The sequence below is a fragment of the Sylvia atricapilla genome, chromosome 5, assembly GCF_009819655.1.
Source record: "Sylvia atricapilla isolate bSylAtr1 chromosome 5, bSylAtr1.pri, whole genome shotgun sequence".
In the NCBI taxonomy this organism is placed as follows: Eukaryota; Metazoa; Chordata; class Aves; order Passeriformes; family Sylviidae; genus Sylvia; species Sylvia atricapilla.
The window spans coordinates 48,138,658-48,161,383 of record NC_089144.1 but is presented as its reverse complement, the minus strand read 5'-3'; the positions used below and the strand labels follow the sequence as shown (position 1 = coordinate 48,161,383).

At 43.5% G+C, this 22,726-nt stretch overlaps 1 protein-coding gene across 1 annotated transcript in view; it reads right to left on the bottom strand.

Moving 5' to 3' along the window:
• CACNA1C (calcium voltage-gated channel subunit alpha1 C) overlaps positions 1 to 22,726 on the bottom strand; it is a 464,400-nt gene that overhangs the window by 63,785 nt on the left and 377,889 nt on the right. The window contains 12 exon segments of the mRNA XM_066319417.1: positions 6,496 to 6,606; positions 7,817 to 7,975; positions 8,431 to 8,632; positions 9,507 to 9,653; positions 9,735 to 9,787; positions 10,299 to 10,406; positions 11,607 to 11,694; positions 13,170 to 13,276; positions 16,539 to 16,598; positions 16,735 to 16,794; positions 20,431 to 20,560; positions 22,159 to 22,291. Of these exon segments, the coding sequence (XP_066175514.1) occupies positions 6,496 to 6,606; positions 7,817 to 7,975; positions 8,431 to 8,632; positions 9,507 to 9,653; positions 9,735 to 9,787; positions 10,299 to 10,406; positions 11,607 to 11,694; positions 13,170 to 13,276; positions 16,539 to 16,598; positions 16,735 to 16,794; positions 20,431 to 20,560; positions 22,159 to 22,291 (1,358 nt within the window).

The following is a 22,726-nucleotide window of genomic DNA, read 5'->3' as shown; positions in this document are numbered from 1 at the left end:
TTCTTAAAAATCCCTTCCTGTGTTTACTTTTTCTTTAGTGTTGTTTCTGTTTTTCTTTTCCCTTGCATCACTTTTTGTCCAATCACTTCTTCTGCCCTTTTTTTAACACTTTACTATTTCAAGGTCTTCAATTTATTTTTTCTTTCTGCCTCTAAGGATATTTGACCTCTTCCCACTCTTCATTATCTATGTGGCTTTCCTCCTCCATGGACTTGGTTTTCTCTCTTTTCCCGCAGACTCGTCCTTCCTGTTGTTTTAGTTCTTTCCCTTCAGTTAGCAAACTGTCGTACCACTAATTTATGCCACCATGCTGAACTCCCAGAGCATATGATTTTTAGCTAAATATGATTCCTGTTGGATGAATCTGACATGTTATTCAGCTCTGAGCAAAAACACCAGTCAGTTGTAACCAGTTTTCCTGATTTTTTTTTGTCCGTGCAGGATGTCTTTACTTCCCCTTTCTCTGTATAAGCTGGAGAAATAAACCACTGTGGTGAATGATGCCAGCATCCTACATCCTACAGGTATTTCTACATCGACCAGAATGAAGAAGTACAAAAAGCATTAGATTTCCAAGATTACCCAGCATGTTTCTGTGGTGCAAGGGGATATAAATTTCAGCTGTTTGTGAAAATGTTGAAGCCTCTATCCTGACCAAGGAATAACAGATTATGGTTTTGGTGAGAAAGAAGGATGCAAGTAGTATGAAGCAGCCAGTGTGACTTTAGGAGAGACTGCTCAAAGATCTGTTTATAGGCATAAATGTATGAGAAATGTACTGGTAAAAAGGGAACAAAAACAGATGAGTCATTTTGCAGGTTTTAGAGAAGAAATATCTTTACATCAAATGCATGATAAACGCTGACTGAGAGGAGCTTAAAGAGGAATAAAGAAATGCAAATGCATCAGGGGAGAAAGAAACACTAAGGACACGTAGATCCACCAGTACATGGAGGGTAAGAAATACCCATGGGTGGCACTTCTGATTTCCACTGTACAGGGGGTCTCAGCTCTTCCTGGGATCTCATGGGGCTGTGTGCCTTGTTTGAAACAGCCCCCTGAAGCCTGAACTCTGCTGCACAAAAATGATGTGTAGGAACGGCAGGAATGCAGAGTAAAGTAGCAGTGATAAATGAGGGAGTGGAGGAACTCTCCCAGGCAGGACAGATGGCGTTTGTTACAGGCTGCTTTACAAGTCACATCCATAAACACCCAGGGAAGAAAGGTGCTGACAGTGTCTGGTAAATGGAATAGACTTGTGATCTGCAGTCTCTCTGATAGTCATAATTCCATAGAGGAAATCTCCAAATTCCCTTTCCACACGCAGGCACGGGTTTGACAAAATATATGATCATGTGCTTTACTTTATGCACAGCAGTAGTTCCATGGATATGTCTTCCCTAGTTTGATATGACAGGCACAGCAGGAGAAAATTCCTAGCTCTTGGATTAGTGGTCCTGCCCTAGCTAAGAAGAGGATAGATGAAGTGATTCCTGAAAGAAAAAGTAGATGTGGCTCATCAGGAAAGCAGCCCATTCCAGGGAGCTGGAAAGATCTGAAATTCCTGGAGGAATATCCATCCTCACATTAGCATGTACACTGACAGATGGTGAAGCTTCACATGAATAGGAATTCTAAGTCACTGTCTTTGACTTGAAAAGATAAACCCAGGCAGGTTTTGTAGAGCAGCTGGCCCTTCATGGGCTGGTTCTTGTGGGGATTTCTTCTTTAAGAAGCTGGAACAGTGGTGGCTGTGAGCACCACAGACAGCACAGCACCTCATTCCCTTTAGTAGTTTTCTCTGGAAAAAGCCTGAAGCAGCAGCAGCAGCCTTCTCCATGCAGGAATTGAAAAATAGCTCAGCAGACTGGCTGGAGAATTTATAAAATTAGAAAAACAAAGCAGCAAAGGCCTTGGCTCAATAGCATTACTTTTAGACTGTCTGTCTCTTTGAAGTAACTAGCCTTGAATCAGTTTGTGAGCATCAGCCAAGACAAACACAGGTCCATTTGGGAGTTTTGCTTCAGAGCAGCATATTAAAACTCTGTAAGGAGATGCAGTAGTGGATGTTTTCTTTATCAGCAGCCCTAATCACCCCAAAGCTCACTGTTAGCACACCCTCCTGACAAAACTGCAGACATGGATGAGCTGTCTTAGATTAATCCTGCAAAAAAATGGGGTAACTGACCCTCTGCACTAGAAGAAGTGTCACACAAAGCCACAGGGTTCTCAGAAGCCTTGTCCCAGCCTGGCATGTGCTACAGCAGCAGCTGATCCAGCTGATGTACCCCTCTTCTCTGGGGCCTCCCAGGAGACCAAGCAATCCAAAACACTGCTCACAGAGCATGGCCAGCTAAAGGGACAAGTTTCAAAGGGACCTTGCTACCAGAGCAACCATCTCAGCAGTAATAGTGGTTTAGTTAGGAAAGCCCTTGTCTTCCTACCCCCTTCACATATTTTCTGTAAGTGTGAGGAGACAAGCCCTGACTTGGACTTGGCTCCCTGTTCCTACAGCTGGCCATTCAATAAGCAAAGCCTTTCAATAGGCAAAGCCTCGCTCCCACCACAAGAACCAGGGGCAGGGCTGGATTATCCTTTCTGGTTCTTTGTAGACTGGCACATGTGTGAACCTGCTTCTTGTCTGTGCAACTGATTGTGTTTGCTTTCTCACCTCCAGTGTCAAGAGTAGCAAGTCAGGAGGCATCTCAAAGAATGGGAATGAAGAAATGGAAAAGGGATACAGTAAAAAAATCTGTTCAGTCAGGCTGCCACCTTTTTCAGTTGTTATGAAGGTAATACACAGGTAGCACTGGGCTGCATTGTATTTAGTTTTGTATTATAATAAATGGCAAGGTATATGTTATACCTAGCAATGGCATAATATAGTAGATTAACAGCTGGACTTGCAATGGTAGGTTAAGAGCTGGACTTCGATGATTTTCCAACCCATTTCCAATTGAATCTGTGCGTCTGTAATAGTGGATGCCACACCATGGGCAGCAGCAAGAACTCTGCGTTTTGGGCTTCCCCGAAAGCTGTTCCACGTGGGCACATCCCTGTGGTGGCTCTGTGAGAAGGCGGTGCCATAGCAGCTCCCAGGACCTGAGGGAACTGTCCCAGTTCCCTTTCCAGCTCTCCCTGGTGAAGGTAGGAATAAACAGCTCATTCCCCCTTATGCAGGTGGAGGAAGGCTCATCCCTCTGCTGCTGCAGGCCCTTCCTTCCAAGGTGCCTTTAGGAAGTGGCTGTACAAGGGAGAGCTCTGTGGGGCTGCTCCAGAGTCACAGCTCAGTTCCTGCTTCTCTTGCTGCTGTTGAACTTTAAGCTGCAGCATCCACCACTGGGGTAAAGCACCCCCCAAAAGGGAGAAAACAGACTGAATGTTGCCAGCTTCAATTCTGTGCTCAGTTCTGTTCTGTCACATTCTCCTGAGGCTTGTCATCAGAACACAACACCTTCAGCTAACCAAGTTTCCTCCTTTCTTGTTGTCAGTCATAAAGCTTACAGCTCTTTTATTTTAGGGTATTCTTCAGACAGAAAAGAGTGATGTTTGGGCACACATTCAAAATGAGACAAAGCAGCTTAAACAAAGGCTGGTTTGTGTTTTGTTGCTCAGGAAATGACAGACAAATCTGTCGGCAGCAGAGATGAACATTTCATTTTGCCATTTCCCATCTGGGAAACACTAATAACACTCAGCATCTCATTTCTTTGTTGGGAGGACTTGGTTGGCTAGAGGGGATAGGTAATGATGTTCTCTCCCAAGTGACAAAGAAATGCTTTTGGACTTTCCCAGCTGGGGTTCCTGGGGACAACTTCCATCTGCAAATGTACTTTGGCCTTGACAAGGTCTAGGTAAGCAGAAGATGGAGGCAACTACTTTCCCACTTCAGAACATATTCAGGCAAGTTCATCTTCAGTAGTGGTGTGAAACCTGAAGAGAAACAGATGGTGCTCCCCAGTGTTGGTGCACATCAGTCCCAGTGGTCAGTTGGGAGGAAGAGTTGCCTTCTTTGGAGAGCAGGGAATGAAGGCTGCAGCCAAATCCTCATACTTAACAATGATAAGTGACACAAGGAATCTTGTGTTTCTAAACCTGAGTCACTGAACTGGGACTTAACATAATTCAGTGTGAATATGCTGCAGGAGGGAAGTCTGTTTGCTGTGTTAGCTGTTTTAACAAGGTCTGTCCTGTTTTTCTTCCCTGTAATCCTTTGCTTCAATTTTTAAAATGTTGTTTTTTTTTTAATGAGGTATTTAGTTAAAAAAGAGGTGTGAGTTAGTATCGTCTTTGGCATACAGGCCAGACCAGGATTTGAAACATTTATTGTTTATCTGGCTATTCTTTTACCTGACGTTGCTGTCTGAGCCCTAGCTCAAAAAAACTTCATTAAGACTCTACTATTCTCATCATAAGGAAAATTTCCTTTTACTCTCACTTTTACTATAGTGTAGCAGCTGAGGATTTGGTTTTGAAAATTACAGAATCGTGGAAAATTGGGCTGTGAGGGGCCCTGTGGTCTATTCCATTTGCCTGTCTCAAGTCAGATCATAGATTCCTAAACTCTCTTGAATTAAAGATTCCCCCAATTTAATTTTAAATCCTCAAACCACAGAGATTCCACAATTACTTTAGGAAATCTGCTTAAATATTTTGCCATCCAGAGAAACATGCTTATCCTCAGTTGATTTTTTAAATATTTTTTTGTGCAGTAAAACTTGAAAAGGAGATTGAACGGAGGAAAGTAAACCATAGGAAGTAGAAAGAATTTCCACTTATCATCAATGCCACTTCCTCACTATTAGAAGCAACCCTCTCAGGTAAAGCCTTCCCTGTGTATGTACAGAACTCAGAATTAGACCTGGTTGAATTTCTCCCCTAAATGTTCTAAACCAAATTCTGCTGAGACCTTTTTTTTCATCTTCCTGAAAGTCAAGAATCTCCTGCAAAGCAAAACTGCAAAAGCAGAAGATGATTGTGAAGCCTGTGAGATGCACTTCTGGGTACATGGTGTGCAGATAAAACTTTTATGAAGTGACAGAAAATTTGCTTGCTAACAGACATGGTGAAGTCTCAAAAATGAAAGGTAGATCTCTCCTGAAAATTAAAATCCCTGCTGAAACAGATAATGATGCTTCTAAATTTCCCAAGACAATGTTTGAAGTCTCACAAGAAAACTCCAAAACCCAGTCTTCAGCAGGACTGCCAAGATGCTCCTAATTTCCAAGAGAACTACATGCAAGATAGGATAGTGATATTTGGTTGGGTGAAAAATAAAATTGTGACTACAACAAGAAGTCCTAGAAAGTGTGGAAGTAAGAGAGAAGCTGGGTGGAGTAAAGCCAACATGGAGCTGAAAACAAAAAAACAAGGCCAAATTCAGTAGCAATGGAGAGCAAAGTTTCTGAACTGAGGATGAAGAAGATGTTGGATTACACCTGAGAGGAGCTAAATTCAGTGATTCCTCTACTTTAACATGAAGGACAAGAAGGGCTGCCAGATAAATGTTCTCATTTTTACCAATGTCATAACTGATGCTTCAGAGAGCATCTTTACCATCCTCACAATGTTTCAGAGCGTCTTTCAAGACACAACCCCATGCCTCAGGGTACCACTGAAGGTATGAAATGACATGAGGGAACTATATTGAGGTATCTGAATTCAACTTTTTATGACACATCACTGAATTTAAACCCTACAGAAGGAAGTCTTGGGTAATTCTGTGAGGTCAGGATCTCTGTCCTTGTCCTACAGCAGCTGTGAGAAGTTAGCTAGAAGAGCTTGGAGGTTATAACCATACCCCACAGTGCAGCTATACTAGCATAATAATATCATGGCCCAATGCACAGGACAATACTTCAAGGCAGGACCTGGAAGGGTACTGAATATTATCAATGAAGTCTTGAATTCAAAACCAGAGCAATCCAAACCATCACTGAGATGAAGCCCTCCCAGAAGAAACATTTTTTTTTTCCAAAGCTCATAACTCAAAATGAGTCATGCTTGATTAACTTCACTTGGGTCAGGAGACTAATCATGAGATCCTATTTATAAATTATATAAGGAAAGTCAGAGAGAGAGCATTAGAATAACATTCAGAATGGAAGACATGTTATAGCCTTAGCAGAGTGTCACTGTGACAACTTAATGAAAACTAGGAACCATCTCTATTAGCAGGTGTTGGCTTTTTTTTTACTATTTTTAAGTGTGTCTACTCTCCAGTGAAAAAGTTATTAAATATAAGTTTAATAAATTTATTAAATCTCTATTAGCAGGTGGTGCTTTTTAAAATCTTTTTTTTAAAGTGTGTCTACTCTTCAGCAAAAAAAGAGTTATTAAATATAAGTGAGACTCCAATCCAGAGAGCAACTGTCCAGCTCAGTTGTTGGTGGGGTAACAGATCAGAGAGTTTCACCTCCTCCTTCTCCTCACAGCTGCCCCACACACATGCACACACACACAGAGGCCAGGGAAATCTACTCCTAGAGCTCCTACCTTGGGTTTGAAGGCAATTAACTTCAGGACCATCTCCACAGTGAAGAGGCCAGTGAAGAGCATGTTGAGGATGTTCATGGCTTCCTTGAACATGCAGCTCTGACCATAGTGCTGGAAAAGAGCATCCCAGCAGGAGTGTGAGGGCAGGATATGTCAGCAGCCAGGAATGCCAAGACCCCTCCCAGCCTCCCCGCATGCCAAGGCCCTCTAAGGAAGACCCTCCAATGGGGCATTTTTTCAATTAAGAATTCCCATTTCCCTTCATACATAAGCACTCCCATGCCATCCATGCCTCCCATGCCATCCATTTTTGCCACCTGGCTCTTGGTCTTCTCTTTTTAGAAGAATCTTTTTGAGGGGTGGCTACCAAAATCATACTTATTATTCCAATTCACGGCTCATTATAAATTTGCACAGTGTTGCAATACAATCTCCAATTATGTTTTATTATCTCAACCTTCCCTAACACTTGGATTACTTTTTTGTTTGATTGTGACTGCGCAGCAAGCAGGGGTTTCACTGAGCTGTCCATAATGATACCAAGCCATTCCCCAAGTAATTACACAAATTCAGGATTCTGCAAGTACACGAGCAGCTCAAATCACATCCTTCCAATATGCATTATCTTGCATTTGTCAACTCTGAATTAAATTTGCAATCATGCTACCCATTCACTTAACTTTATTAAGATCTTATGAAGTTACTCTCCATCTTCTATTGATTAATTCAAGCAAATTTCTGCAAGTGTTGCCACCTCACTTTTCATACCCCTACTTCCAGATCATGATACTTGAACTGATTGAACTGATTGTTCTAAGGTTACCTTCCAGTTCATGTTACAAGACCCCATTTGTAGCTGCTTAACTTTAATGAACTTCAAACAGCTGAGATGGATTTTCATGTTCTGTATTGGCACAGGGGGGTTTATTCAAAGCAGCTTCAGTTAAAACAATTCAGCTGCAGCTGAATGCAAGGCCAGGAAAAATGTGGTGTTGAGGCATTTTCAACATTTTTCTTGAAAGACTCTAGTACTTGCAGGACTCTGTCTAGAAATGTGAAATTTATTTGTTTTTAACTAGTCAAAACAGAACTGTTGAAAGTGTCAGATATTAGCAGGAAGAGGGCAAGAATTAGATTCCTCATTTCAACTACATGTCATCAGATGTGAACATGATACAATTGTTTTCTTAACATGCTTATCCCTCTCCCTCAACACATGGTGTGGAGGTGAAAGGAGGCCTCAACCTCAGCCATTTTTTTGCATTTTCCCCAAAAAATTCTACTACTTCATCACCCGGAGGCTTTCTGCTCGCTTACTTACTTGCATGGCCAAGCAGATGGTGTTCAGCAGGATCAGAACGAACATCAGGTATTCAAAATAGGTGGAGTTGACCACGTACCAAACCTTGTACTGGTACTGGTTTTTGGGGATGTATCTCCTCAGGGGCCGGGCTTTCAGGGCATACTCTACACACTGGCGCTGTGGGAGAGGCAGGGTGCATTTAAAACCCAAAATCTCAGGGTGGTCAGCTACCTTCAAATGTCATAAAAATATGTTTCAAGTGTTTTACTGAACTGAAAAAGCTTTGTAGAAGAATTTCTGTTAGGTCATAAAGTGAATGTGCACATTCTACCTGTTAAAGAGTTCTATATGCAGTTACTTTGGCCATTTACTTTGACCGGATACTGTTGTGCTCATCCAATCTCAGTGAAACAAATGGCACAGCAGACATTTTTAGGTAATTGTTGTTCCTTGAGCAAATTTTACAGTAACATTTTTTTCCCTACCTGACTCCTAAAAGATGTCAGCAAAGTCAGCTTACAGTTTTATCTTGTTGGCAAGCTTAACATTTTCCTCTCTGTATGCATTTATCTATTAAAAGGTTATTCTCAATGCATTTTCTACCTTTGGTGACAGCAAGTGTTGTAAATTACCTGGTTTTTGTCCAGCTCACAGTTCTTGTACTCTTGCTCTCCTTGTTCCTGAAATGTGACGATGACGAAACCAACGAAGATGTTCATCATGAAGAAAGCAATGATGATGATGTAGATAATAAAGAAGATGGAGATCTCAACCCTGTGATTATAGATGGGTCCCACATCCTCCATGTGGGAATCAATGGACCTATACAGCAACCTGAAAGCAAACAGGAGCCAAATGCAGAGAAAATCTGCAACTGCCTTGAGGCCTTATAGGTAATGTAATAAAGTTTATCTTTGTGATTTTCTTCTGCTTCTATTAAAATTAATTCACTCAGGGATGTGCAGACTTGCACTGGTCTGAGTGTAAATGATTGCAAAAGAGAAGACCTGGCTCTTACTAATTCTACACATTGGAACCCCTTCAGGGGTGAAATGTTTTCATAGTTGAACAAAATCATGCTCTCCAGTTAACAAAAGACAGGAGAGTCCAAACAGGGTTGTCAGGAATGGAGTTTTGTGAGAAAAGGGGAACCTGGGAGTCAACAGTTGTTAACACCACTGTTGGCATCACCTGGTGACACAGGTGAGGGTCAGTCCCTGATACCCTGCATGTCCATGTCACCCTGAGTGACTCTGTGGGATTCCCCAGCTCTTGTAGCACAGACAGCAGGGCCTGGAAAAGCACTCCCTATGTCTGCTAGAGGCAGCACTGCTGTGTTTCATATGCCCTGCTGACTCCACGGGGAAACTGAGACCGGGCAATGCTGGAAAGGACCGGATACACATTTTACATTCATTTATACACATAGTAATTGTAACAAGAACTGGTATCACTGCTACCATTGGAAATCATCTTTTAAGGACTAGAGACAGTGCTTTGCACTGTTTACAAGAGCAGTAACAGAAATTCCTGCAGGCCCTGAGGATTTTACAAAGCACATAATACTACAGTGCTACTATTGCTATATTTAAAGCTCTAGAGTTTTTAAAATATTTTGAAAGGGGAAGACTATGCTCTGCCTTTGAATTCTCTCTTTTGGGATGAATGAGGACACTGCTGGTGTTGCACTGGCTCGGGAAGCACTCACTCTGGCCAGCCCTCAAAGGTGGAGACGGTGAAGAGGGCCATCATGGCAGTCAGGACGTTGTCGAAGTCGAACTTGCTGTTCTCCCAGCTGCGGGGCTGGATCATGGGCTGGCTGACCTCCCCATCCTTGTAGGTGATGTAGTACCCTCTGTGTGTGGAGAAGGGAGACACAGCGTGGCAGAGCTGCACTGCCAGCATGAGGGGAGGGGTTGGGAAAGCTCAGACCCACCTGCACTCTGCTTCTGTCTGCTTGGAGCTGTCAGTGCAGCTGTACAGCTTGCCCTGGGGAAGGAAGAAAGAGGAATGAAGCTTCTGTTTGTATGGTGCTTTTATGTGTGCGTCCTGAACACTCGTTGTCAGGAGGGTGGGGAAAGGCAAGGGATAAAAACAGGCATAAAGGAATGAATGAATAAGCCCCCATGGTTGTCTGGTGTGCCCCTTCCTCCCTCTGCAAGGTGGGAGGTAGAGAGCCTGCAAGGACCAGTCCTTTTGAACCTGCAAGGACCAATCCTCCTTTCACCTTCCTGGGACCACATCGTGCCAGTGTAAAGCTATTTAGGGAAGAACAACATTACTGATCATTTCTTCTGATCACAGATGATGGGTAAGAGTTCTGAGTTCAAGCTCAGTTTTGGAGAACTGCTGGTAGCAGAAGCCCAGGTAACACTGACAGTGCCCCAGATGTCTTGCCCCTTTTATACTTTTATTCCTCAGGCTTTTCATGCTGTTTTTCTTCTCATCCCTTAGTACAGCTCAAAGTAATGGATGAATGGATGGGTCCAATGGGTTTTACCTTGAACAGCTGAACTCCAATGCAGGCAAACATAAACTGCAGCAAAGTGGTGACAATCACAATGTTCCCGATGGTTCGGATGGCCACAAACACACACTGGACCACGTGCTGCAAGTGGAAGAGAGGAACAAAAGTCACTTTTGGGATTGTTCTCAACTGTTCTGGCTAAGGCAGAGGCCTAAGAATAAAATACAAATAGTTATTTAAATTATTTTAACATTTAAAGTATTTTAAATACAAACAATTATTTAAATTACTTAGTTATTTTAATAATGTAATTTATTAAAATAACTTAAATTTATTTATTTATTTACTACTATTTAAGAAACAATCATTTAAACAATACCCATTACCCAGGTAATGTCTTGGGAAAAGACACCAACTTGTTTCATTTCTTGCTGCACTTTTAGAAGCAGGCAGAAAGGTGTAAGAAAACACCAGAACTCAGGTCTCTGCAACTTGCCTCATAGTTAGGCACCCACCAGCACTAGCGCCTAGGAAGGAGTTTATCTAAGACAGAAAGGTTATGTTTAGGGTTGTGGGCCCATCTGTAACCCTAGACAACCACATCATTTCACCTCTGTGCTTGTGGGGCCATTCAGCTGAAAAGCAGCTTGTCAGGAAACAACCTGGCAGCCCTGGTGGCCACAAAGTTGACTGTGAGCCCTCACCACAAAGATGGTAAGTGGTATCCTGGGCTGCATTAGGCAAACTTGCGCTTTTAGCAAGCTGGAGGAGGTGATTCTTCTTCCCCTTTACTCAGCACTGTGAGACTGTGCCTGTTGTACTGATCCAGTTCTGGCTCCTCAGTAGAAGAGAACTGTGAACTGGAGGAAAACCAGCAAAGAGCCACAAAGATGACTTCAGGGATTGGAGCATCTCTCCCGTGAGCAAAGGCTCAGAGAGTTGTGTCTGTTCACCTGAGAGGAGGCTCAGGGGAATCTTGTCAATGTATATTTATGGCTGAAGGAAGGATGCAGAGGAGGCAGAACCAGGCTCTTTTCAGTGGTTCCCACTGACAGGACAATGGGCACAAATTGGATCAGAGTAGGTTTGTCTGAACATTGAGAAACACTTCTACTCTCAGGGTGACTGAGCTCTGGAACAAGTCATCCAGAGAAGTTGTGGAGTTTCTCCCCTTGGAGGTACTCTAAAGCCTGGGCAACCTGCTCTCAGTGGCCCTGCTTGAGCGGCTCCTTTCCAACCTCAACCATACTGTGATCCTGCTAAAACACTACTTGAACCACTGCAAAAAGCCCAAAATAAACTGAATTTATAGTTTATAGAATGCACATGTATTTTTCTGACCTTTAGTCCTTTGGCTCTGTTGATGGCCCTCAGAGGTCTAAGGACCCGCAGAACACGCAGGATCTTCACCACATTAATGGCACTGGACCTGGAAAAAAAGTGTTGGAAGGTTTGAGAGCTACAGCCACGTGGGGAGTGTGCAGCAAGGACAGATCTACGGACTTCTGCACAGCCCGAGACTGTGTAAAGTATTTAATCAGCTCTTTGCCATGGCACTTCAGGGGTAACGAAACCAATTTCTGATGTTTTCTTCAGAGGTCTGGCTTCTTTGTACTGGCTTTCATCATCTCTGCTGTATTAGTGAAGGGGGAATGGAACATGGGTAAGGTGTATTTTTAGAGCAGGGCAAACAGATTCTGTAGATATCTATGATACAGAAATTGTGCCAAGATGTAGTTATTACCAAGGCATTTTCAGATAAGGCTCAAAGAAGCTCTCCATTGAAATATTCATGGAAGAAAAAAGTCCAGGAAGACTCCAGCATTAAAGGGAGACAATCCACCTGGAGTTTGATCCTACAGTGTGATTGGCCCCTGAATCCAGAAATCATTAAGGCGTATGCATAAATTTAAGGATGAGAAAACTCCCACTGAATTGATTAGGATGAGTTATGTGCTCACTTTTCAGTACTGAACACAACCATCTTCTGCAGCAGAGCTCTCATTAGCCTTCCCAGACTAAAACCCTTGCCTGAGAATCTCCCTCGTGCTCAATGACATCATGTTCTCCTACTGATTTTGGGAACAGTTGTAATGTTAACACACCCAGAGTCTGATTTAGGTCTGCAAGTAGGAAACAGCAGGTCAAAACAAGAACTGTGCCATTCTTAAGAGCATGACTAAAAGCCCAATGGAGCTTACAATTGTCCTGCTCGACTTAGTGTGCAACAAATATGAGCTGCTGATCTATAACGGTAACAACTGGGAGTTTGTTTCTTATCAGATGTGAAACTAATTAGGGAACTTCCTACTTGACACAAAGTCGAGTAAATCTACAAATTATTAAGCAAATTAACAGATTAACCAAAGGACAACAGGATGACAGAACAGCCACTACCACTATGAAGATTCTCACAAAATTCTCATCAAGTGCTTGATGGCCTTTCATTGACTAAGATTCACAAGGCCTTACGAAGCAGGAAAACATTATCAACCTCATTTTCCAAAGAGGTTATGAAAAGTCTCTGAGGGAACCTTAAGTCACTGTGCTGTCCTGAACTGATACAGTGAAACAAAGGCCTTGGAACAAAGCTAAGTGTCATGAATCCAAATACACCCATTTTTTGTTGTCATTTGCTGAAATGAGAAGACTTGTTCTCATATCTGAAAGATTTCCCCCTCCAGGTCACCAGTGTAGCATCTCCCACTTACTACCTGCCCTCTGGAGGATGAATTTTGATGGCCTTGAATCATCTGACAAAAACACCTCATGAATACCCCAAGAGGCTCATGAGAAAAATCTGACCCAGATAAGAGGACAATGAGCCTGAGCCATCCCTCCCAGCCCAGCCCTACAACCCCCACCCCTCCCCAAAACCCAGCCAGCTGGAAATAGCTCACTCACTGGATCCCAAAGGAGATGAGAGAAACGCTGACCACCAGCAGGTCTAAGATGTTGAAATAGTTCCTGCAGAAGGAGCCCTTGTGGAGGAAAGCCCCGTAGGCAGTCATCTGCAGGGAGGCACACGGAGACACAAACACACTTTGCCATCAGCAGCTGCTCAGGAGCCAAACCCACCTGGCTGTGCTCAGAGTGGATAACGGGATGGAGGGGCAGGATTTCTATTGTTGGCAGACAATTCACCCCCACACCCCAGAGGAGAAGCAGCTGAGCCCCCATGGAAAGAAGAGAGAGTGAAAAAGACAGCAAGATAACTGTGAGAGGCCTAGCTAAAGAAAGTGAGGAAAATATGCACCTTGAGTGCACCAAATAAATAACATCTAGAATTAGCAAAGCAGCAGAATGAGTGTTTGCAGAAACTACTCTTTGCAATCATGTGCTTTTCCCTTTCTCTTCAGCGACAGAGGACACTTGTATTATACAAAGGCCTCTTTAGCAAAATTGAATAAAATATGTAAAATAAGATGGGCTCTTCTGTAATGCTTTTCAGTACTTTGACCAGCTGCTGTGGACAGTTGATTGCCATTCCCTCCAAGAAGGAAAACCAGAATCCCTCAGGAATTTGATGCTTTAGGGCTAAACTGAAACAACAGGAGGGACTACTGCTCTTTTCAGTTTGCTCCTTCTGTTCAGCTCAATCCCACATCCCTTTTCCTATCCATCTTCATTCATTTTTACTTCAATGTAGTTGCATTTTTCCCTTTAGTTTTCCTTACAAAGGAAAAGTACCCAGGCTGTGTTCCTTGAAACAGGGTAATTTCTTTGTGCAAGTAATCATTATGAATATCAGGGAGGGAAAAGAGTTACATGTTTTGCAAGGGAGGTTTTGCCCTGGCTGGGTATGAAGGGGTATTGAAAACCTGCTGGCTTTGAGGAGGATATCAGAGCTCCAGAACTGGACTGAGTGATAGTGTAAACAGAAAGTTTAGACCTGAGCTCTGTTACAGACTGACTGAATAAGCAGTCAAAGAGGGTGAGCTGACGGGGTATTTAAACCACCTACCTCAGGCTCGGTGAGTGATCTAATGCAGCTGCTTTGAAGAAACCCCATCCCCACAACTGCTAGTGTTCCTTCATTAGGAGCTCTCATTCCCATCCAGGAATACAGGCTTATAAGTTTGGTTGTCTGAATCTCACCTAAGCTGGGTGTCTAAAGTAACCTGAGGCAGACACCATGAGACTGAGCTGTAGCCAGACTTCAGCTGAGAAGTATGAACTGGGAAGGCAAACTGGAGTTTTCTGGCTCCCACCAGTAACTCAGGATGGTGTATTGGCTGGTGACTTCCAGCCCGTGACAATTTTATTCAGAGCAGGGTGGATGGGCACATGGTATATCAGATTATTTTCTTCACCAAACATCCATGACATCAGGGAACTATCAATCAGACAGAAATTAGAGGGAGAGGAAGTATAAACTCTGGTCTTGGCTTAGAATTTATACTTATAGACACATTCAGCTGGGGAAGGGAGGAGGGGTTCTTGCCATAACAAAGGTGGTAAAGATGCCCTTTACTGGTTAGATTTTGTATGGCAATCTTGAAAGAAAGACACCATTGAAATCAGGAGGGGAAGCTCGGCTGAGTTTAAATTCAGTACAAACTGTGATTCTCTCAAGGCTGTTTGAGAGATGTTGTCGCCTCAGAAGAGACTCTCAGTGAGTGTATAATCTAAATCTGCCTCCCATATGGGGCATCACAAAAGTTACAGCCTTTCAGGATGCCAGTTAAAAATCCTTGGCAGTCACCTTGCCAACAGTCGCCAGAATGCAGGTGTTGTTATCAGCAACCTGAGGGCAGATGGAGCTTGTTTCTCTACAGCCTTGAACATCCCACGGCCATTCATTCCTTTGCTTTCACCACTTTACATTAACTTAGTTGTTTTGTAAAAGAATGTGCCCAGTGCAAGGCAGAAGAGAAACTTACAACCAAGAAACCAATGACTTAAAATGATGGTCCTTGCACTGTTCTCCCACCTGAATTTAGAGAATATCCAGGGATGTTGCCATAAATCACTGAAGTTCACAGGAGGACCTCGGGAAGGGCCAGGCCAGTAGACTGGGATAAGTTCTGCTTCCACTGAAGTCATTAGGAGTGTTACTAGTTCCTTCAGAGCAAGCAGAATCAGTAATTGTGAGTCCAAACAGGTGCCTTGAGCTCTCAATTCATTTTAAATCATTGCTGTTGGGATATTTTTCTTTTCTTGACGGGCCTTTTGTGATCTGTGCACGTTCAGATTTATTGTTTAAACACAGATGCAAACTGCACACAGGCATAATGTGTACATCTCCCTGGAGAACATTATAGCTCTGGTAATTTCAAGTCATATAAAAAAAAGCACGTTTCTCTACAAAAATATGCAGGGGCCACCCTGCTTGCCAGCATTCCATATAGATACTGTTATTAGGGTCTTGAGCTGCAAAATTTGAGCAAGTCTGAGGCACTGCCTGCCAGCACTTAGAACTAGCTTGCTGAGAAAAAAAAAAAAAAGAAAAAAAGCAGCTGCCAAGTGAACCTAGCATTTAGAAAGCCAGAACTTTGCTCAATTACTGTTATTTAAATTATTAGCCTACCAATTTGGGAAAATTAGAGTTAAGAACAAGGCAGCCTATTTTTATTTTCTTCCACGCTGAACCATTCTCCTGCACATTTGCCTTGGTATAGAGCACGTCCCTGGGAAATGGGAAACTGGGTTTTGATGCAACAAATTTCATTGGTAGCTCCTGTCCTTGGGGTCTCAGTGATCTGTACTCTTGGTTTTCTCTCTACACCTAAAAAGTGAGCATTTTGCACTGTGCTTCCTGCCTCCTGCTTGGCCGTGCACCTCGTAAAGCTCACTGAGGTCACCAGGCACCCTTTGGGCTGGTTTCTGCACAATAGAGACCTTCTCTTTGGGTGTAGCCTGTGTAAGAGCTGTTTGTGCTCAGAGTTTCTTGCAGAGCAGAAAAATCCTGTTTTAGAAACACTGGCCAGGGTAGAGGGGGAAATTTATCAGGAGATGATGGCATTTTTTACTTGGTCCTCTCTTATATTTCCCAACATTGAATCCTTCCATTGCAATTCCCCTAAAAAGCATTGTTTTGCTATAGGCCCTCAATTACGAGTTGGAATATCAAAATTTCCCAGGAGACTATTTAAGCAGCTACCAAAAGCTCAAATGAAAAGAAAAACAACCCTTTGTGTAGAGATAATAACAGGGTTAAAAAAAAGAAAGAAAAAAAAAAAAAAGAGAGAGCAAGAGAAAGAGCGAAAGAGAAAGAAAGAGAAAGCAAGAGAAAGAAAAGAAGAAAAGAAGTGTATTTCTCAGATTGGTTACCTTAAGAATAATTTCTAATGTAAAGATACTAGTGAAGACATAGTCTGCATTGCCTAGGATCTGAAAAATAAGCACAATCGGGTTAGTGGTACTGAGAGTGACCCAGAAACAAACAGCTGTGTGTGTTAGCAACAGAGAGTGGCAGGAAACTGGAAAGCTTCTGAACAAGCAATGGCAGGGAAGATGGGCACTTTACCTTCAGAGCAATTTCAATGGTGAAAATGACAGTAAAAACTATATCAAAATAAAAGAGAACCTGAAAAAAAAACAAAAGGGGGTAGGAGTGGAGAGGGTAGGTCAGTGGCTGATCATTTGAATGGGAAATCACAGTTAAAAATCAAATACATGAGTTTTTTCCACGAAGGAATGAGAAGCACTCTATAGGGAGTGGTTTTTTAACAAGGTCCTGTTGAATGCAGTGAAGGTCCTGGCACAGAGGACAAGAAGCACATTACATGAAATCTTTCCTGAGTTACAATCCCATGAGCACTACAGTGGCAAAATAACTTTTTTTGTTGCTGTAGGATTTTTTTTTTTCAATCTCATAAAGAACATTCAAGGGTTTTCCCAAATAGGATTCCAAACTGAGAATAAAAAGAACGCCTGGTCTCTCAGTGGAAAACATGAGATTCATTCTTATTAACTTCCATTCAGTCTTGTCCTGTGCCTCTCTCAAAGGAAGAAAAGCAAACTGCAAAATCATACTCCAGCTATTTCTTTTCTCTGTCCTGATTTGCTCTGGATTAGGATGAATAACAAAGACTCTGCCAATTGAACAGAATCCCAGCCTTTCTATTGCAACCATAACTTGGTCATTTGCTAGAGGTGCCTGACTTAGATCCTGCATCTTTCTATTTGCATCCTGAATAACCAGCCAGTCGAAATGCTCATCATTCCCAGGAATTTAGGCCTGGTGATGGAGGTACCCATGACATGCACAGCAGACCACAAAAAGGGGAGCCACAGGAGGCAATGAGAAGTCTAGAAGTGTAAAAGGGCTTTTAAACTAGCAGCATCAAGGACAGGAATGGCCTTCACTGCCTATATGTTGGCATCCCACAGTAACTGGGAACTTTCTCACTGATTTATGGGACCAGGATTGAACTCTCTTTGTTTCTGATATATTTCAACATCCCAAGCCACTTTAGTGCTATCTACACCACAAATGTTGAATATCAAAAGTATCATGCCCATGGTTTACTGTCATTTTATAATAACCATGTTTTAAACCAGTAGGCCAACACATGGAAGCAGTAGAAAACTGATAATTCGTGAAATTTAGACCTTTGCTGCTAAAACACTAATAAACCTAAAACAGGAAACTGCCTTCTCTTGTCCCACAAGCACTTATTATATCTTAGTGCCTGTATCCTCACTCAGATTTATGGGTGGCTAAATTCTTACAGCTGGGTGTGCAGAGAGGGGCAGCTAATCCCAGGGTTATCTCACATTGCATTATTTAAACACAATCCAAATCTGTATTGATTTGCAGACATTGCATGTCAAATGGGGGGTTGTGTCACTTACTGCTACCACATAACTGCAAATTCTTCAGGTCACTGCTCAGTTTTTAGTCTCAAACTCTTCTCATGGCTGTCTTGGGATCTACCAATTTTTGCACCTTAGAGAATTAAGAAAGGGCCATTTCAAGGGTATAGATCTTGATTTTAACGTATATTAATTTACATACATTACAACTAGAATTATCCTTTTGCCTTGCTGCTTTTTCAGTCCTTTTTTATTATTGGAATAATTATTTTATCAATGGAATAATTTTATAATCAATTGGCCAGATTCATGGGTACTCTCTCTAACTCCTTTGCATGACTCCACCAACATAAAGAAGCTGCAAACTTGATGAAAATGAATGATTAAGCTGTACCTGCTTTACCTCACCAGAGCACTGCAAAGGAGCTAGAACACACTGGTGAATGTTCACTGAGGTGGGTGTGGTCCCAAAGGTGCAGCTGGCAAGGATGATACCATGCCTGATGAAAATAGTCACTGCCTCACCTGTGCAGGCAGTTCCATTTATCAGCTGGCATACTTATTATCATCTAAACATGAATTTGCTCTAGAATATATTAAAATGAGGGAGCCCCTTGCCAAGGTGCAAACAGGAGAATATTGTGAGCACAGCCTTGGGACTTGCTTGGACCTCAAAGGCTGTTTGGTCAGACTGGGCTGGCACTTGCAAACCCTCACTGCCTGAGCCCTGTGTGACACAGGAAGGACACAGCCTGCCCCAGGACAGCAGCAGAGTCCAAGCCTCTCCCCTGGCCCTTGCTGGTCTCTCTGCTCCTATCCTCCCACTTTGGGATAGTCTGTGCCAGCAGCACCCCCACTCTGCACAAACCCTGGTGCACAGGCTCATGCTGAGTGAAGGCAGAGGCAGCTTTGCTTTCTCTTGACTTCAGCTAGATCTCATCTTGCTTTCTTCCTTTTCCTCCCAGGCCTCTGTGTGGGCACAGGGGAGGACAGGATCTTACTGTTCTACTGGCACCATGCAAAGGCAGGCCACATTTGCAACCCAAACATCCTGTCAGTGTCCCCTTGTGTGACACATTTTAAACATCTGTACCTGCAAAAAAATTAAAACACAGATTTTCATGCAACGCCAGTGGCTTCAGATACACAAAACCCTGCCTTGCCTCAAACCTTCAGCCCTTTAATCCACGACCAACCTACTCTGACTCCTTTTCCCCCACCTCTCATTTAAATCTCTCTGCCACAGACTGTGTGACAGTTTCTGTGGCATGTCAGGAGCCCATCTGGCAGCTGACATGCTGCAGCATTAATACATATTGGCATTCAGCTTTCCCTGCATGGTGTGCACCCTCATTTGTGCACAAGTGGGTTATTGGTGGCACAGGTTTGGCTGGATTATTTAGCATCCTCCTTCAGGACAAAATGCAAAGCCTCTCTGAGATATGCTCAGGAATAGACTTCCATTAACACCTTCTCTGCATGCACATATGTGTTCAAATGCATGCTCAGGCCAGGATATTTCGGGGAGCATTAAATTAAGGTTTTATTATTAAACAAGAAAAACACCCATCCCACTCTTCAGTCCTAGCAAACTCTTCAGGCATCGAGGCACCAAAATGCCACTGCAGACACCAGAAATCAGAGGTCTTGCACATCTCCTGACTCCTCATTTTTCTGCAATGACCCATGAATAATGGAAACAACCACTGGCAAAGTTAAGGGAGCACTGAACATTTCAAAAGGCAAATAAGGATGGTCAGGAAAGAGGGTGAGAATGTATCTCTGTGCTGAATGCTTTCCTATTCTCTCCCCAGGCAGGTAAGGAGAGGAGCGCAGCATATTTTTTGAGGGTTATCTCAAATTTAATGATAGTTCTGTGGCTTGTGTTCAAAAAGTCTGGTTCTAACCTTGATGACATCAATTTCCCCCAGAGTGACAGCATCAAACTCAAGAATGTTACTCCTGATTTACACCAGTGTGAATAAAATGAAAATCAGGCCCTGGGCTTTTTAGTTGAAAAGACAGCATGTGGCAGCAGAACAAATATTCCAAAAGGAACCTGAAAATCCCTCAAAGTTGAATCATCTGTATCCCTAATCAGTGTTTTTACAGCTCATTTCTATTGCTTTAATCCCGGGGAACAATAATTTTGCTTCAGCCTTCTGTTCCTCCTTTCCCTACACACACTCCTGAAGTGAACTAGAGGCCAAACTCTGCACTGACTCATGTTTCCTGCAAACCCTAATGATTTCACACACAGCCTACAAACAGCAGAAACCACGGAAGACAAGCACTCCCAAAGCCTCTGATGTTGCCTCTTCTGCCTTTCCTGGCTTCCAGTTATGATCTGCTTGCACCACCACACTTGCAATACCCAGCAAGGGGAGGAGGATGTGGAGCATACTTGGTTCCTGAAGGAGAGGTGTCTCACGGGGTCCTCAGCTGCCAGGGAGATGCTGCTGAGCAGGATGAAAAACAGGATCAGGTTGGTGAAGATGTTATCATTAACAATTCGATGGCAGTGGACACGAAACCTGCAAGATAGAGGAGAGGCATTGCTTCATCTCTCAAAACCAGCAAGACCCGGGAAACATTTCCCCCCTCCTCTTCTGCCTCCAGGACCAGAGGTTTGCCCTGCAGAGCATCTTCCCTCTGCCCCAGCCCGACCTATGCAGGGCAGTGCTGGCTCTCTGCTCTCAATGTGTTTGAATGGAGAACAACTGCTTCCTCCTGACAGAGCTTCTTTGTGATTTCCACGTGCTCTGAAACCTGCCAGCCCAGAATTGCATCCCTTGCTTTCATTCATGGAACCATTCCTGATTCATTTAGGAGGAAAGCAGCAGAAACAGGCTTTAGGGTGCCAGTGTCTTTCTGAGCTGGGACTGGAGTGTCACTTAACAGGAGCTGTGGGGGATCAGCCTCGCTAACAGGGTACAAACCTGGCCAAATGGATATAGGGCAAGCTGGCATCAGCAAATGACTTCTGGGAGACATCATGCCATGCAGGTTGTGTGCTAAACATAGGTGCTCTTAGTGGGAAACTAAAAGGTAAAGAAGGAGCAGTCTCCCATCAAACTTGATTACTGGAGACCATTACATCACTTTCCATATGCTGGTAACAGGATCTGAGGAGTTAAACCCATAATAGCTCTGTGCATAATTCTACAGGCACTTCATTAATCTATTTAGCTCTACTCTTGGCTGTTAGGGCTCCAAGTCCCTATTACAGCAATTTTACAGATGACTGCAGAGGTTAATTTAGTTCTACAAATGACAGGGGGTGGGTGGCACAGCTAGCATTACAGTCCACGAGCCCCAGTCATCCTCAGTTCCTCCCTGTTCACATACCCAGGGAGGAGTGGCACAAGCTCTGCTGGGAAAAAAATGGCTCTGAATTCAGCAGGGACAGCCCTGCCTTCCTCTGGGGCTGTTTGAGGACTGAGTCCTTAGGAGAGATGCTGGAACTCGTGGTGCTGCACAGAGCAGTGGGCAGTGAGCTGTACCCTGGCAAAGGTAAACTCACCTGTCTCCTAAGAGCCCTCCACCCCAGGTCCTGCACATCTGTTTGGGAAAGGCAGGTGTGACCACAGGAGATGCATTGCAGGAGCCCATGGGCAAAGTGGGAGAGAAGAATTGTTCTTCCTAGGCTCCTCTCAGAGCTGGGCACTCTCTTCCCCCTCTCATTTCTTCTTTTATGCTCATTCTTGATGTGCAGCAATGAGCAGAGACACATGAAGTGCCTTCTGGGAGTGGGTTTTGGGCAGCCCTGGGGAGAGGAAGCTGCTACCTCCCACTTGATTGATTTCATGGTGGCTCTCCTGCAGTTTGGACCTGGATATGCTGGGAAATTCCAATTACTGACTCGCCTCTGTGTCCCTTATTTCTGAAGCTTTCATGATTTCTGTCCTCAATCAGCCTTGCACGTACCATGAGCTCCTAATGGATGTTTTCACTGTGCTCCCTACAACTGTAGTTTCATAGGATTTCATGCCTTAAAGGAGAGGTGGGTCAAAGGAGCCCTCTGGTATGAACTGCTGAAAGGGAGCTCTGCATCTCATAACTTCTGGGGCCCGACGTGAAAGGGGCACCAGCTCTTCAGCTCTTTCTTCTGGCTAACCAATCCCTTAATTACCTGTTGTTAGGACTGAAGATGAAAAAAGCACTGGCATCAGGCATGGGCACAGCTTTTTCCTTGAGGTGCAGCTCAGACATGGGGCGAGGCCGAGGGCCGACAGGCATCTCAGGTTCTTCCTCATCTTCCTCTGCTGCAAGAAGCATTTTTTGGTCTTTTAATGCAAAATACAACCCATTCCAAAGTGCTGGGGCATTTGTCTCTGTCATAACTTGAGCTAAAAGCTAAGAACCATTAAAATAGGATGCTGAAGCCTTGAGTTTCCTTGCCCTTCCCTCCTTTGAGGCAGTGCCCTTTACCCAGTGCTCATCCTGGCAGACATTGCTCTCATCTCTCTGTAAAACCATTACTGCTGCACCTACAACATTCTCACTACACTCTCCTCAGATGCTTCACAGTTCCCTCTGCAGAAAACAAACAGAAAGGCTACTTCTAATAGATCATTTGAATCTTTCTTGCTGTGGCCTAGATCCATTTTCTGTTCTCTTATTATCCATGGACACAGAAAATTAAAAATTGCCTTCCTCTTGCAGAAAGCTTTTGCCTACTTGAGGACCACTATTATGCC